At 40.7% G+C, this 13,973-nt stretch overlaps 2 protein-coding genes across 2 annotated transcripts; one reads left to right on the top strand and one right to left on the bottom strand.

Annotated features, from left to right (window-relative positions):
- Positions 1–44: 44 nt before the first annotated feature.
- LOC136423505 (ubiquitin-like-conjugating enzyme ATG3) lies at positions 45–5,467 on the top strand. Its single transcript, XM_066411691.1, has 10 exons — positions 45–271; positions 563–654; positions 1,320–1,390; positions 1,577–1,743; positions 2,368–2,443; positions 2,840–2,877; positions 3,199–3,354; positions 3,776–3,903; positions 4,385–4,453; positions 4,895–5,467. The coding sequence occupies exons 1-10, from the start codon at positions 200–202 to the stop codon at positions 4,974–4,976; spliced, it is 951 nt and encodes a 316-aa protein (XP_066267788.1). The 5' UTR covers positions 45–199; the 3' UTR covers positions 4,977–5,467.
- Positions 5,468–7,810: 2,343 nt separating this feature from the next.
- Positions 7,811–13,800, bottom strand: LOC136423506 (arginine and glutamate-rich protein 1-B-like). The gene is made up of 4 exons (XM_066411692.1): positions 13,260–13,800; positions 12,073–12,298; positions 10,034–10,117; positions 7,811–8,817 (listed from the first exon to the last, which is right to left on the bottom strand). Exons 1-4 carry the CDS (start codon positions 13,595–13,597, stop codon positions 8,653–8,655), a joined length of 813 nt encoding a protein of 270 aa, XP_066267789.1. The 5' UTR covers positions 13,598–13,800; the 3' UTR covers positions 7,811–8,652.
- Between the last annotated feature and the right edge of the window lie 173 nt (positions 13,801–13,973).

Below are 13,973 nucleotides of genomic sequence, written 5' to 3' on the forward strand. Positions count from 1 at the left end.
CGACACCATTGTGTATATCAAGTCTGCCCCGCAATGCTTTCTGGGAAGCATGATGACATCACCGTCATAGGGTCACTTCCTGGTTCGAGTAAAATCTCTACGTGTACCGAAAGCTTGAGTGTGATTTCTCCCAGGAAAAGGGATTTTAGGCCTCTAAGAAAGTGGAAACGTCCAAGGACGTGTAAAGGAACTTTTCAAGATGCAGAGTATGATCAACAGTGTCAAAGGAACGGCGCTAGGAGTGGCGGAATTCCTGACTCCGGTGCTCAAGGTGCGGACGCCATTTCTGTAGCACAGGTTGAAGGATGGGGCAGTTTCGTCTGACAATCTTGTCCTTGTGAACAGGCCATTACTATAGTTACGCAGGCCATTTCTATAGTTACGCTTGTGCTGTATTCATGAAAGTTTATTAGAAGACGAGAAATGTGTTGAAATTATCTTTATTTTCTCCGTACATTTGCTAAGAAATCCCATGATCGATCTTGTGCATGCAAAATATTGGTTTCTCAACTTACTGACACGCCTACTCAACTGATAACTATGATTGTTGTGTTTCTCTCAGGAATCTAAGTTCAAGGAGACAGGTGTGCTGACACCTGAGGAGTTCATAGCTGCAGGTGACCACCTGGTACATCACTGTCCCACCTGGCAGTGGTAAGTGGCGTTACTCTCCTTTTAATTTTTTTATTTGCTGAAACTTGTGAAGCAAGTTGATTGAACCAACTTGATCAGGCAATGTTCTTTATTGAAATTATATTTTTGCCTTCCTAAGCTTTGATTACTCAAGATATTGCTTTTTAGAGCGTTTTCAAGTGAGTTATGTTCATGTGGCGTAGAGGTCTGTGCACTTTGACGCTCACCACATCACCACGTTCAAATTCTGTGGTCCGAGTTCACGCGTGGAAAAGAGTCGTATCATCCTTTCAGAGGGGGAGGTAAAGCCGGTGGCCCCGTATATGACTCTTTATGAGAGAGCCTCAGGCGTTAGCCTCAAGCATCAAACCTCTGCAGTCTGCACGTAAAAGAACCCTACACACTTATCGAGAAGAGAAGGGGTGACGTGATGTACTGGACTAAAAGTGCAAGCCGCAGCAAAGCCGCTACTCACAGCTAGCTATCAAAAAAGTGGCATGCTTTGCCCTCAGTTTGAGTTCGTCTGCTGTACCTTTGCCTTTATCAAGGGAGCAGTTAGAATTCAAAGGTTATCCTAAAGTCCATTTTTATCCTTTTAGTCTTCAAGTCAGTGTAAATCTGTGTACTTCACCTTTAAAGTTTAAGAGAAGTTTATTCACTTTTCCTTGCTTTTTTCCTCTCTTCAGGGCTGCTGGTGATGAATCCAAGTGTAAGCCGTACCTTCCCAAAGACAAGCAGTTTCTCATCACAAGAAATGGTGAGTTATGTATTTTATCTATTTTTGCATTGTGAGAGTTATCACAAGATATATTCAAATCTGCTTATGGCAATAAAGAATAATGATGACCCACATGTAGTTATTAGCACTGATATGTAGCAACAATGATAAAGTTGATTAGAATACTATGAACCAGTATCAGAATACAAACTTCCTATTTTCCAGTCCCGTGCTACAAGCGCTGCAAACAGATGGAGTATCAAGAGGAGTATGAGAAGGTGATAGATGAGGAGGATGGGGAGGGGGGCTGGGTGGACACCCATCACAACGCAGACCCCAGCTCTATTACCTCAGTAACAGAGACAGTGTCGGAAATGACTCTGGAACCCAAGGTAAGACTTTGCCAAATGTGGATTTTGAGGTAGACTACAGTAGTTACGTTTCATTCTAAAGTTAGATAAAGCTGTTTCATTTGTGTTTCCTGTTCAGTGACTTCTCAAAACTTTAACATTACTTTCCAAATGTACCAATTTTAGAAAGTTAAGGACAAAATGTAGTTGTCCTGTCATTATGAAATGGCACAAAAGCATGCAAGATGTGCAGTACAGTTACATCTCACTAGAGGGAAGGCAGGGATTTTTTCAATAATGGAATCCAGGAACAGAATCAGGACAACTGATCTCTATGGCAAAGTTAAATGACATGTAAAGGGTTTCTCCAGTTTGACATATGTAAATATATAATTACTAACATCACTACTTTCACTTGTCCTGTTCTTTGCACTAGACGTAGTAGTCCTCGTCTATCCCCATTCCTACCCTTTGTTTGCACCTGTTACTAAAATTAGCACAGCTGCTAATAATCCACTCGAACTCCATCTAAGCAGTAAAGAAGATGATGATGATGATGATGATGATGATGATGATGATGATGATGATGATGATGATGATGATGATGATGATGATGATGATGATGATGACATGCCCTGATCTGTCTCATTTTTCACATCATCACAGAAAACTGAAGGAGCCTCTGTTGCAGCTGATGATGATGACGAAGAAGATGAGGATGAGGAAGCAGAAGACATGGAAGGTATATATATGACTTACCATCTTTAGACTAATCTATTTGCCTTGATGAAGGTTCAATGTTCAGGTAATAAGATACCACACAAGGCAACAATTACTCAAGCAACTAGATAGATTTTGGTAATGGTCAAACATTTCTGGTAGCATCCACTACTTTTCGTCATTGACACTGAGGAAGATCTTTAGATCAGCAGGTTTTTAACCACAAACTGTATATGAATTGATATGCCTATTTGCCTTTAGAAAATGCTGGAGAGCGTTGGATGAAGAATCAGTTGTAAAGCCCAAAATGTGCTATGTATTTGTCATTGTCTTCCTCTGAACCAAGACAAATATTAGCTTCACATACATGTAGTTATAATGATGCAGTTTTTAAAACATTTTTTCTTGTCCACTACAGCATTTGAAGCAAGTGGAATGCTAGAAGCAGAAGACAGTGTATGTATCACTTATAAGTCTTTTTCTTACCCATCTATGGTTAATATTTTGTACCACAAAAATCATCCACATTTAAGTATAACGTCCAAAATACTGGAACATCAATGTACTTGGACTGTACCTGAATAGACTCACACTCATATCTATAACTTTTTTACTTAGTTTGTTACTTATAATTTGCCGTTCTTACCAAAGATAAGAATTTAGCAAGTTTTACAGTGCCATATTTTGATTGTGACACTTCAAGGAAGCAAACATAAGTAAGAAATATTTCTTTGTAAGTACTTTGATCTTGGTTATCTGATTTTTTTTTGTATTTAGGCAACACTAGACGTGAAGGCAGCAGTGAAAAGTGAGAGTCCCGGAGATGGTGCTTCACTAGAAAGTGGGATTCTACAGACGAGAACCTACGACCTGAACATCACCTACGATAAATATTACCAGACACCCAGACTATGGCTCTTTGGATATGATGAGGTAGATAATTCTTTCGTTCATTTGTTTGTTCAGGCCTTTGTAGTGCCTAATGGCACATAGGGTAGCAAGGTTCCTTCCTGTTTCCCTGAAAAGTCTCTGAGAGGGGTTTGCTTTTACAGAGAGGGGTTGCTAGTCTTTCCCCTTTAGCATGCTCAAACACGAGACCCCCATTTTATGTTCCTTCTGAAAGACAAATGCAGCCCCAACCGACATATCCTGACACAGGATTAAAAGTTAACAACTACAATGTATAGATGATACATCATGTATCTTGTTTACAGACAGACACACGGACACGGACACACAAATGCTACTGAAAATATAACCTCCAGGACATTTCATGGAGGTAATAAACAGAGCAGTAGTTTGTTAGGCCATTTTCCTGCGAATGTTACCTTTCTGGTTGTTTTTATCTTTACAGAACAGGAAACCTCTAACAGTAGAACAGATGTATGAGGACATCAGTCAGGACCATGCCAAGAAAACCGTTACCATGGAGGCACACCCAAACCTGCCTGGACCCCCCATGGCTTCCATACATCCCTGCAAGTGAGTCAAACCTACCAGAAAACATTAATCATGAAATATTTGTGGTAGAATTACATATGTATAGTTTTTGCAGTTCTCTCCACAACTGCGAAGTTAAAACACCTTTCCTCTCCTACACCTTGACTATGGTGGCAACGTGTCCTTGTGGTTAGGGTTGTTGACTTGAATCCTAAAAGTTCTGTGTTCAAATCCCTAGCAGGCCCCCAATTGCAAGTTGTGCCCTTGTGAAAGGCACTTATCGGTAACGCTTATTTCCACACCCTCAGCACAGAACCCACCACGTGCACATCTATCGAAAAGAGTAGGGGTCCATCCCGGTGTGATTGGGTCAAACCTGTCAGTCTGGTCTTTCCTAGCTTGTACCTATAATAGTATTGTACAAAACAGGACTGTGTTATGCCCTAAGGTGGTTTACTGGTTATATGGAACAAACAAACAAAGTCCCCACAATTTACAGTAATCGGTTACTTGTTCCTCCCAGACATGCAGATGTGATGAAGAAGATTATCCAGACTGTAGCAGATGGAGGCGGAGAGCTGGGAGTCCATATGTATCCTTTCTCATATGTGCATGAAAATTATGAAAGTTCCTCTGAGATGGTTAATTACATAATGAAAAGACAGTAATAATCTGTACTCCCACTCAAAGAATTTGACTCACCAGAATTTTTCAACCAAATCTCTTGGTCTTCTTGTGCTATCTGACCCAAGCGCTGTTCAGTTGGAGTACAGTTTATTTTTGTCATTATGTACAACGTATCCTTGCTCTGTGACGTTTGGATTGTATCATTCTGAACAAATGAATGTAAATGACTGTCCTTCCTTCTGTAAGTTTACATATGCAACTGACTTCACATTGTGTTGCCTCTGAATTCCTGATTGTCTTGATTGACACTTAAGTTGACTACTGTAATAAAGTTGTTGATTGACAGATTTCAATATAAATATTATTATAATGTCTGCAATCAATGTCTTCCTTAACAATTCTTCAGGTATCTTCTGATCTTTCTCAAGTTTGTCCAGGCAGTCATTCCTACGATTGAGTATGACTACACCAGGCACTTCATCATGTGATCAACAACGTTCTTCCAATAGATGAAGTCAGACGCACAGAAGTTGCTTGCATCATGGGGATGCCCATGTCATTTCTGTCACTATTTGAACACATAGACACATATTTGATGCATGGCTATGTTCTTAAAGGTTAAGGTATCAGTGAAATCAAGAGTGGTTATGCTAACATATACGAGATCAAGAGGTCACAAGTTTGATTCCTGGCTAGATATTGTGTCCTTTGGAAAGGATTTTCCTCACTCCATCGCAGTGTGAAAATAGAAACCTGACTTTGGTTGAGGAGGTAACAAGCATTGGAAGGAGAGGAATTGGCTTGTCTTTCCAATAACATGCCCTAGAAACGGTAGATAACAACCCAAATTATGCAACCCTCTCAAAAAGGCTATGGGACTGCCTACATGTACCTGCAAAATGTACCAACTATTATTAGAACGTGTTCCAATGTTGATAGGAATGACATTTGTTCCCCCTGTGATGTCAGCAATTTCTGTGGTGTCATGTCATGTGATCAACAGTCCAGTTGTGATTGGTCCAGGCAGTGTTTCTTCCATCAAGTGGCTTATACAGCTTTTACTGCAAATAAACTTGAGCTGATGAACCTGTGATCTCCAGTGATGGTGACAAGGATACAGTATTACAAGACAAGGCATGCTTCTGTTGTAGTAAGCACTGTGTCTTTAAATGCTCAGGGTGTCTTTTGGTTGTCTCTTGTACTAGCTAAAAGACTTGGCGCAACAAACTCTATTTGTCCTAGTTTGTAAATGGAGGGTCTTGGTTAGCCTCCACAGACTTCTTGTTCTAGGAGCTCCGGCGTTTATTTTGGGGGGTTATTGTAGGTGCGCATGAACGATCTTCCCCAGCACTAGAGACTCTGGCCCAATCACGAATCAGCACAAATCCCCTCAAAATAAAAAGACATGCCGGCACTTCTAGAGCTTTGTGACATGACAGCTTATAGCAAGTACACTATGATCTCTTTGAGGCAAGGTCTATTATCATATTGTTATTCTTGTATACTGACAAACCTTGTCAACCGTTAATGCTGGCCAGTCAGACATGGTATCAAGGGGTTGTATGACAATGTTGTCTAACTGTTGTGACTAAGTACAGGCACTGCATAAGACTGTAGCACTCTTATTCAAAATAAGTAGACAACATAGTGGTATGGGGAATAGAGAAATATTGACATATCTAGGTATTATGTTCATGAATATTTTGATTAGGTTAGTATGTCATAGGAAAGATTTAAATCACATTTCAGTTGTGATTCAAGAATTTTTGAACTATATAATGTCTGTGCTTTGGCGACCGGAGGAAATGTATGTGCCACAAGCAGATTGTAACGCTCTGTTTTAATCCACACTGAGGCTTAAAGCTATCACATCTAGGTCTGTAAAAGATGTTGTATGCCATTCTTGTACTAGAGTCTAATCTAGTGGAAACTGCATATCATACCAAAGTTAAAGACATGCTTATTTATAAATGCTATGAGATAAAGATGCTATACAATGTACCTATGTGCTGCTGATGCATTGGATGACTACCTTTTTTGTAACTAATTAAGCGGGTATCTTACTAGACTACGGCAAATTGTGGTATGAAATTGCACCAACTTTGTAAATTTGCATATGAAGACCAGGTAAGCAGGTCACTTCTGACAAACCACCAAAATGGCTGAGCCCAGACAGTCACATTCTCATTATGGTTGCAATCTGTCATTATCAGATACAAAATAGATACAAGATAACTTTGTTGGGAATTGCAGTGTTGCCACTGAATACAAAAAACAATGTATGATGATTATAAAAAATGATATTCATTTATTCTTGGTCCAGTTTAGATTTTGCACCACGTTGCGAATTGCAAATGTTTTTAAATTTGTCAGACAAGTTGTGTCGATTTGCAAATGCCAGGCAAAGTTTGGCAGTCAGTGAGATACCTGCTTAAGTTGAACATGTATCTTTTTGAGATAGAAGAATGCCATTTGTAGTATGCAAATTTATTCACAGTTCCTTAGGATAAATATTACTCGATGTACAAAATGTGTTTCGACAGCACATGCAAAATGTTATGTTTTGAAGGTAAACATGTGATAGGCTGCAGTGATTTGTTACTGAATCTCCTAAAAGTGTATATTTGTCAATAAACAGCTTTAGGTTGTTAAGTCCTACTGCTTATATGGCGTAAGAATACGAGTGCTAGTTGTCCAAACCCATGCTGCTTAGTAATATAAACAACTGACATTTGATGTTTAATGTATGTGTGGCATTCAGTGATAAATAAAGCATTCCTGTATGATACTGTTGGTTGAGTATTGTGATACCTTGGATGTGCTTGAATAGACCGATTTTAACTGTCCATCACAGCCAGCAGTTCAACCAATGAGAAATGCTAATTACAGGTTCAGCCAATGAGAGTGGTAGCATGTCCCTCAAATATTTGATAATGCACATCTATGTTTTGATGCAGATGGACAGGGCTATTGGAATTGTCTAACACCTGGATCCATTTTGATCTTTCACTTTTTTCCAAACCTAAAATTGTTTGTAATGATCCAGTCATGACACTTGGCTTTAGATTTTCGCAAAGAAGGTTATGTTCTGCCGAGCATGGGTCTGTGTGTCTGTTATTGAACATGATCGAAGATGCCTGGATGGTATGTCGGTAGGTACGTAAGAAACATCATTTGGCGAAAGTATGAGGTCGTGGAACTCTAGTTTAGAATATGAAAGCAGTCCTCATGCATCATCCCATGTGAAGCTTGCACAGCAATAGATCACACCCTTTCATACCATTGTCTAAGTAAAAACAACAAACATAACTCCAGCCATATCTTCCAGTTAACATCCTTTATTCACAAGACCCCTATGTTTGCTGATCTAGCACTAATTTTGACAATTTTACACCCACTACTTTGCCTACAAATGAATGACAATGTACATTTCAAGCCACTCTGTATATCACTACACATATAATGCAGTCATTTCTCAAAGAGACTATTTCGGTCTAGTTTCCACAGTGCCATAGAATGAAAACCCTAAACTTTCTAATTTTATGTGGAACGGAAATAAAACTATCAAAATTAGCATTAGATGAACAATACATTAGGAGGTGGAATGACTCATCAGAACCTCTCACTGTAGTGTCAAACTGAAATATTACGTAAAATTAAGGATTGAATTCTGAAAAAGGGAGGAGGGGGGAGTCAGGAAATTTTCTTGCCCCATTTCAATCATTTAACCACCACGCATGTTAGAGGTATCTTCCCCATTTATTAAAAAAAAGTAATGTTCCTGACAATCCCCATCCCAACCTTTTAATTGAAACTGGTGTACATTGATTGAATTACTTTGCAGAGGTACGGAAATGTCACACTCAGCACCTACAAGCCTGTTTACGACATGTTGTACATGTTTCTGAAAACATTCACGGTCCAAAGTTCCTTCAAGTATTACGCCGAGTAATATTTACGTTGATTCCGCCCAACGAGTTGTACCGTATCTACCGACGGCCGCCTACATTTTCGGGTTTATCTTTGGGTGAATCACAGAGAGAACGATTTTTACCGTACGGAACACCTACCTTTGTCCATCTCAACAACCCCCTCCCAACCCCACCCCACCCAACGCTCCATCCCCCAAGTCTCTGACATTAAGGCAAAGGTGTAGCGAACTGATCAGGAGGCTGGCTTCAGAGAGAACGACAGCTTGGGCCGACTGTTCTTCTTATTCAGAACTACATTCTGTTCCTCCTTTACTTGCTTCAGTTTCTCGCGCTCGTATGCAAGCTTCTCCTCGTGGATCTTACGCTGTTCCTCGATCATTTTTAGCCGTTCCTCAGCCTATAGTGGACAGGGAAAAAGGTTAATGTTAGCGGGGACATCATCCCTTCCATTCTCCTTGATAATAGAACGTCTGTGGGCATGTAAACATAGAAAAAATACAACGCTAGTCTACAAAACACTCCAACAATAATCCTATGTCATAGTATGACTCTACAAAGATAAGTATACACTTCTAAAATGTCTTTGTGGGATTGATATATAGGCAACACACTTAAAAGTTTTCTAACAAAGTTCACAACCTTGCTAATTCCCCATAGAAACCCCGTTGACGATAGCGTCTGGCTCAAACGTTGAAATGATACTGATTCACAGAAATATTCCTTGTTACCATTCCAGGATAGACCATGAAGTCTTTCCATCCTGTTGCCCTATCAATGATGCAGTCAAACCACGTCTTCAGGTAAAGGCTTGGAAGACCAAAAAATCTGGCCCACAGGAACTTCTTTGCATGCTTTGCAGAGTCCTTTTATCCCCCCTTGAAGCGTCACGTCCAATACTTACCCAACGCAACCTCCTACCTGATGTTCGGGGCTGCTTTGCATCATTCGCCAATTTATCTCAAGACTTCGTGCACGCCACAATTATCAGGGAGGCAGGGTTTTAACAGGGCACCAGAGTTTCTTTTCCAACCTATGTAAGTCTCTGATTTTCGCAGGTGTAAGTTTTTAGAGTACATGTTTATACAGTCTCTTGGGTTGAGAAACTCATGTTCTTGCATGTGACAAGTTCCAGTATCAATGGGAAGGAGACTATTTCGTGGCTGCTTTGGCTTGGCTTCTTGTCAACTAAACCATTTGCAATCATACCACGCAGATGTCACAACTAACAATATAGAACGACAAACCCATTGTGCTGGTCTGCCCTTTTCACAACGCTACTTCTCAGTAAACCTGCACTCTTCCAAAGGTGAAAACAAAAGTTGGCAAATTTAGTGGGTATCTGCACGAAGAAAAGAGAGCAAATACAGTTCATGTTATATGGTGGTGTCGCAACTGTCTAGCTACGCTGCACAGAGGTGCCTCATCTTTAAGTTTAGATTTGTGTGGCTGAAAGCTGAAAGGAGAACATGTTAGACAACACAAACAAATCAAACTATCATACCCCAAGGCAAAACTGCTAAGAACCTCATCACCTTAGTACCGCCCCTAACCCAACCACTGTCTGTGAGAATGCTGCCCCCCTCCCCCCTTTGGCACCAAGGAAATACACCTACCAGTTTCTGTTGGGCTTCTTCAATTTTTTGGTTGTTCTCAATCATGATCCGTTCAAGTTCCGCACGTTTTTTGTTCTCTTCCTCCTAAAACAAGGAAGAAAGGGCACGGGTTAGCACTAAATCAATGAGATACCCAGACCACCATTTCTAGCTATCCCAACATGAACATCAAACAACACAAACAAACAATCCTGAAAAGTCAATGTATGCATGTACATATGTAAGCTTTGCATGGGAAATCTTATGATAGAAATATCAACAACCCAAGTCATTGACATAACATGTGGTAGCCCGGCACCTAGATCCAAGCTTGCAGGCCCTTTATGCACGGCCTGTAGCGAGGATGGGTGGGTGTTGAGCTCATTTCTAGAAGAAATGGGGCTGGACTGAACCAGCCTACCATCAAAAGGGCAGCTATAACAAGAAAACATACTGAATCAACTCTAGACATTCTGCTAAGGGGAAAACTCGTATTCTCAGAGACAACTCAGTGTTTCTCGCTATGTTATAGATATGGATTTTCCAAACACCGAATCGGTTAGTTTTTCACTACCACTAAAGCAATGCAGTAACTGAAAAGGCTGCTTTCTAGAACTAAAATATTTGGCACACTTTTGCCGTTGGCTTTGTGTTTTTACTGTTCAACATTCCAGAGGAAACCCTGAGTGCCTTGATCCAAACGAGCGTGTAAGAAATCAGAGGTCCATCCCCATTATTCGTGGTCTCATGCCACCCATTCTTACAGCACCACTTTCATTCTGCAAACACTCCCTACATATACATATCAGAACACATTACAGGCTGGCCTAACTTCTCAGTCACTCGCACAGAACAAACACTCTTTGAAAAGTGCACAGGTACTTAACCAATACATAAATACCTTTCTTGCACCCCACCGTCTTTCTTCTCTGATGTGCCTGCAAATTCTTCAGGTTGCTTTGTTTAGTTATGATACATTACTCTATGCTTGGTCCCATCTTTTCGTTCTTACAGTTCATAAGTCTCTTTTTTTCTCTCAAGATTTGAGGACAGTTCACTGAGTCCAAGGTCGGTTGTAAGTCCTCAAGGACCTGAGCTCAGAAATTCTAAGCTTGAAATGAGAACAAGAAAAAAACTTGCCGCTATCTGCAGAGATACCTGCCTGTCAAGATGCATGCTATACAGGAATTTATAGCTGCACCTAGAAAGAACTTGGAGAGAGGATTGTATGGTTACATGACAAGTATTTTCCTTTTCTTCTTGCCGTTCTTTTCTTATCTTTTTTTGGAGATTTTTTTCTGCCTGCCCACAGCTCTTTCTATGACATGTCACATAGTACTGTGGGGTACATGTATGTAGCAGTGCAAAAACTTCAGGACTGCTAGAGCATTCCGTTACTTAACATATGACAGTTTTGATTAATGTTGAAGGGAACTGTTAGGTTTTTATTAAACCAAGGGAGCCAAAAAACAGGTTCACTTTGAGCCCCACCACAAAAAAAGTTTCTTACGAGTTGCAATAGTCTGTTATTTTCACATGGAGTCATATTGCATTCCGCTTTGCTAGTATTTCTAATTTTGCTGTGGTCAGGAGATTCTCAGTTTTCCACCATGACAAATCTTTCTTGGGAGAGAGCAGTAAAGAGAATACAAAGAAGGAGAGGGGGAGGCAAGCAGTGCTACAAACTCACACTTATCACACCTTTTACACATCAATTACTAAAAGTTACTGACACAGAGAAATAAAAATATCCCTTACATACATTTTTCCCAGTAAAAATAACCATTCTTTCTCTTTGTATAGTTGTCCAGTGAACAGCATTACTTGCACATCATGCATGGTGTTGTTTTCTTTTATGTAGACTACATGCTATGATTATGGTATTCTGGAAATGTAAACAATAGGAACCTATCACACCAGTCGAGTGTCTTTCATACCATCTGGCCAGGGAAGGGGAGATCAGAATAAACAAGAGAGGAAGCATGACCAGCAAAAAAAAAATGGTAAAGATTTGCCATGGTGGAGAATAGGGGGACAGACACACCAAAACTTTCCAGTACCTCTTTCAGTCTCTGTGCTTCCACCTCTGCATTCCTTTGACGTTCCATCTCTTCAAGCATCTGTTGTTCCATGATTTTTTTCGCTTCTTCCACGCGTCGAAGCACCTCCCGTTCGATCTCATCTTTCCGCTTTTCGAGCTCCTCTTCCACGCGTTTCGCAACCATCTCCTCCACTCTCTTGGCAACCTCTTCTTCAATAAGCCTGGCCTCGATTTCTTGTTGCCTTCTGAAAAGGACAAAAGAAAATGTTCAAAATAGATTATAGAGCAAAACAAAAGAAACAGGAGTTGGCTGGGGGTTCTTAAGTTGTTGTCTGTCACCAGGTAGCCTTTTTTTCAGTTGTCTGTCCGTACTCCATTCTTAACATTCTGAGTTATTGATCCATACTGTGCAAAGTGGGCGTGAACAACTTCTTTCAATTTTACCTTACCACCTGCAGAAGTGAACAATGTTAAATTCTACACCAAGAAAAATACTTGAAATAACTTGTTGCATCACGGGATTGGCTTCAAACCCTGTTGAGCATTCCAAGGTGTCAAAGCTAGTTAAGAAAAGCCAGTTATCTTCACAGCCATCATTCTTCTGAAGAATTTAAGATCTGATAACGTTTGTACTTTGCTCCCATATTTTGGAAGCCTCAATTATATTTATAGTCAATACAATCTATAAAGTTGCCCCTCTGGGGGCCCCATATGTCTTACCCTGGGACTAATGATTTTTCTGTTGAAGATTTGTCTAGCTCACATCGACTAATATCTTAATTTCGTGAGAGCAACCTACAATCGATAAATGTTGCAGAAGATTGTGGATAAATTATTATTATAGCAACAACTTGAACAAGATTCGGTTATCGTGATATCAGAATCGGTGAAATAATTGCAGATTTTGCGCTGGGGGTCCGCATAATTTTGCTGCAACATAATAAATCATTTTTCACAGAATATCTACATGACTCAAGTTTGAAAACAATGCTACAATTTATGATCTCTTTCCATACGGTAAGAGTTTAAGAGAGCTACAGCACAAACCTCGCAGTCACAACACAGTCTGCAACACTGGGAAAAACATAGGTACTAGGTTACCTTTGTAAAAAAAATATATTCTATACAAAAATTATCGAACTTTCCATTTTTCGCAACCAAACCATCTATACAGTGCGCTATCGGTTATGATAAAAGAGTGGTTACATTTTTCTCTGCCGTTCTAACTCGGCCAGCCTCTCTTCTTCCTCCTTTCTTCTGCGCTCCTCTGATGGCGTCCGGCGCTTGATGATCCGACCGAAGATGTCCACCCTCTCGTCCGGGCTCGAACTCCTTGATCGCCGAGGCACAGGCGATCTTGAACGGACCCGTGACGGCCGCTTGCTCCCGCGGTGTGAGTCCCTCTCCCGTTCACGCCTTTCCCGTGAGCGGGATCTGTGTTTTCTGTCCTTCGATCGGGACCGGTCGCGGCTTCGTCTCTTGTGTTTGGAGTGCTTCTTGTGCTTGGAGCCGGGGGACCCGCTGCGACTCCGCGAACGCGGCATTTTCGCGACTTTTTCCTCGAATCTTCCCGTGGTGGTTCCTCAGAATATAATGATTTTCGTCTGGAGAACAAGATATGGCAGTTTGATCGAATGATACGATCGGATTTTCGGATTTTCCGGTGGAAAAACTGTTCCACAAAATTTCCTGCGTCCGCAAAAATGGCGACCTTTCTTCTTCTTCGTCCGCCTACGTCACGGAAAATTTAGGACCTATCCCAGCAACCATTGCGCATGACCTCATGTCACCCCTCGACCATAAATTAATCTCCAAGCAGATGTGGAAAGGCAAAATTGTAACGCGTTTCTCAAGCTGCTCCTCGGAACCGGGAGCTTGACAAACGTTACAAATTTGCTTGGAGACTAACCACAAATACTT

This window comes from Branchiostoma lanceolatum, chromosome 17, assembly GCF_035083965.1.
Source record: "Branchiostoma lanceolatum isolate klBraLanc5 chromosome 17, klBraLanc5.hap2, whole genome shotgun sequence".
Classification (NCBI taxonomy): domain Eukaryota; kingdom Metazoa; phylum Chordata; class Leptocardii; order Amphioxiformes; family Branchiostomatidae; genus Branchiostoma; species Branchiostoma lanceolatum.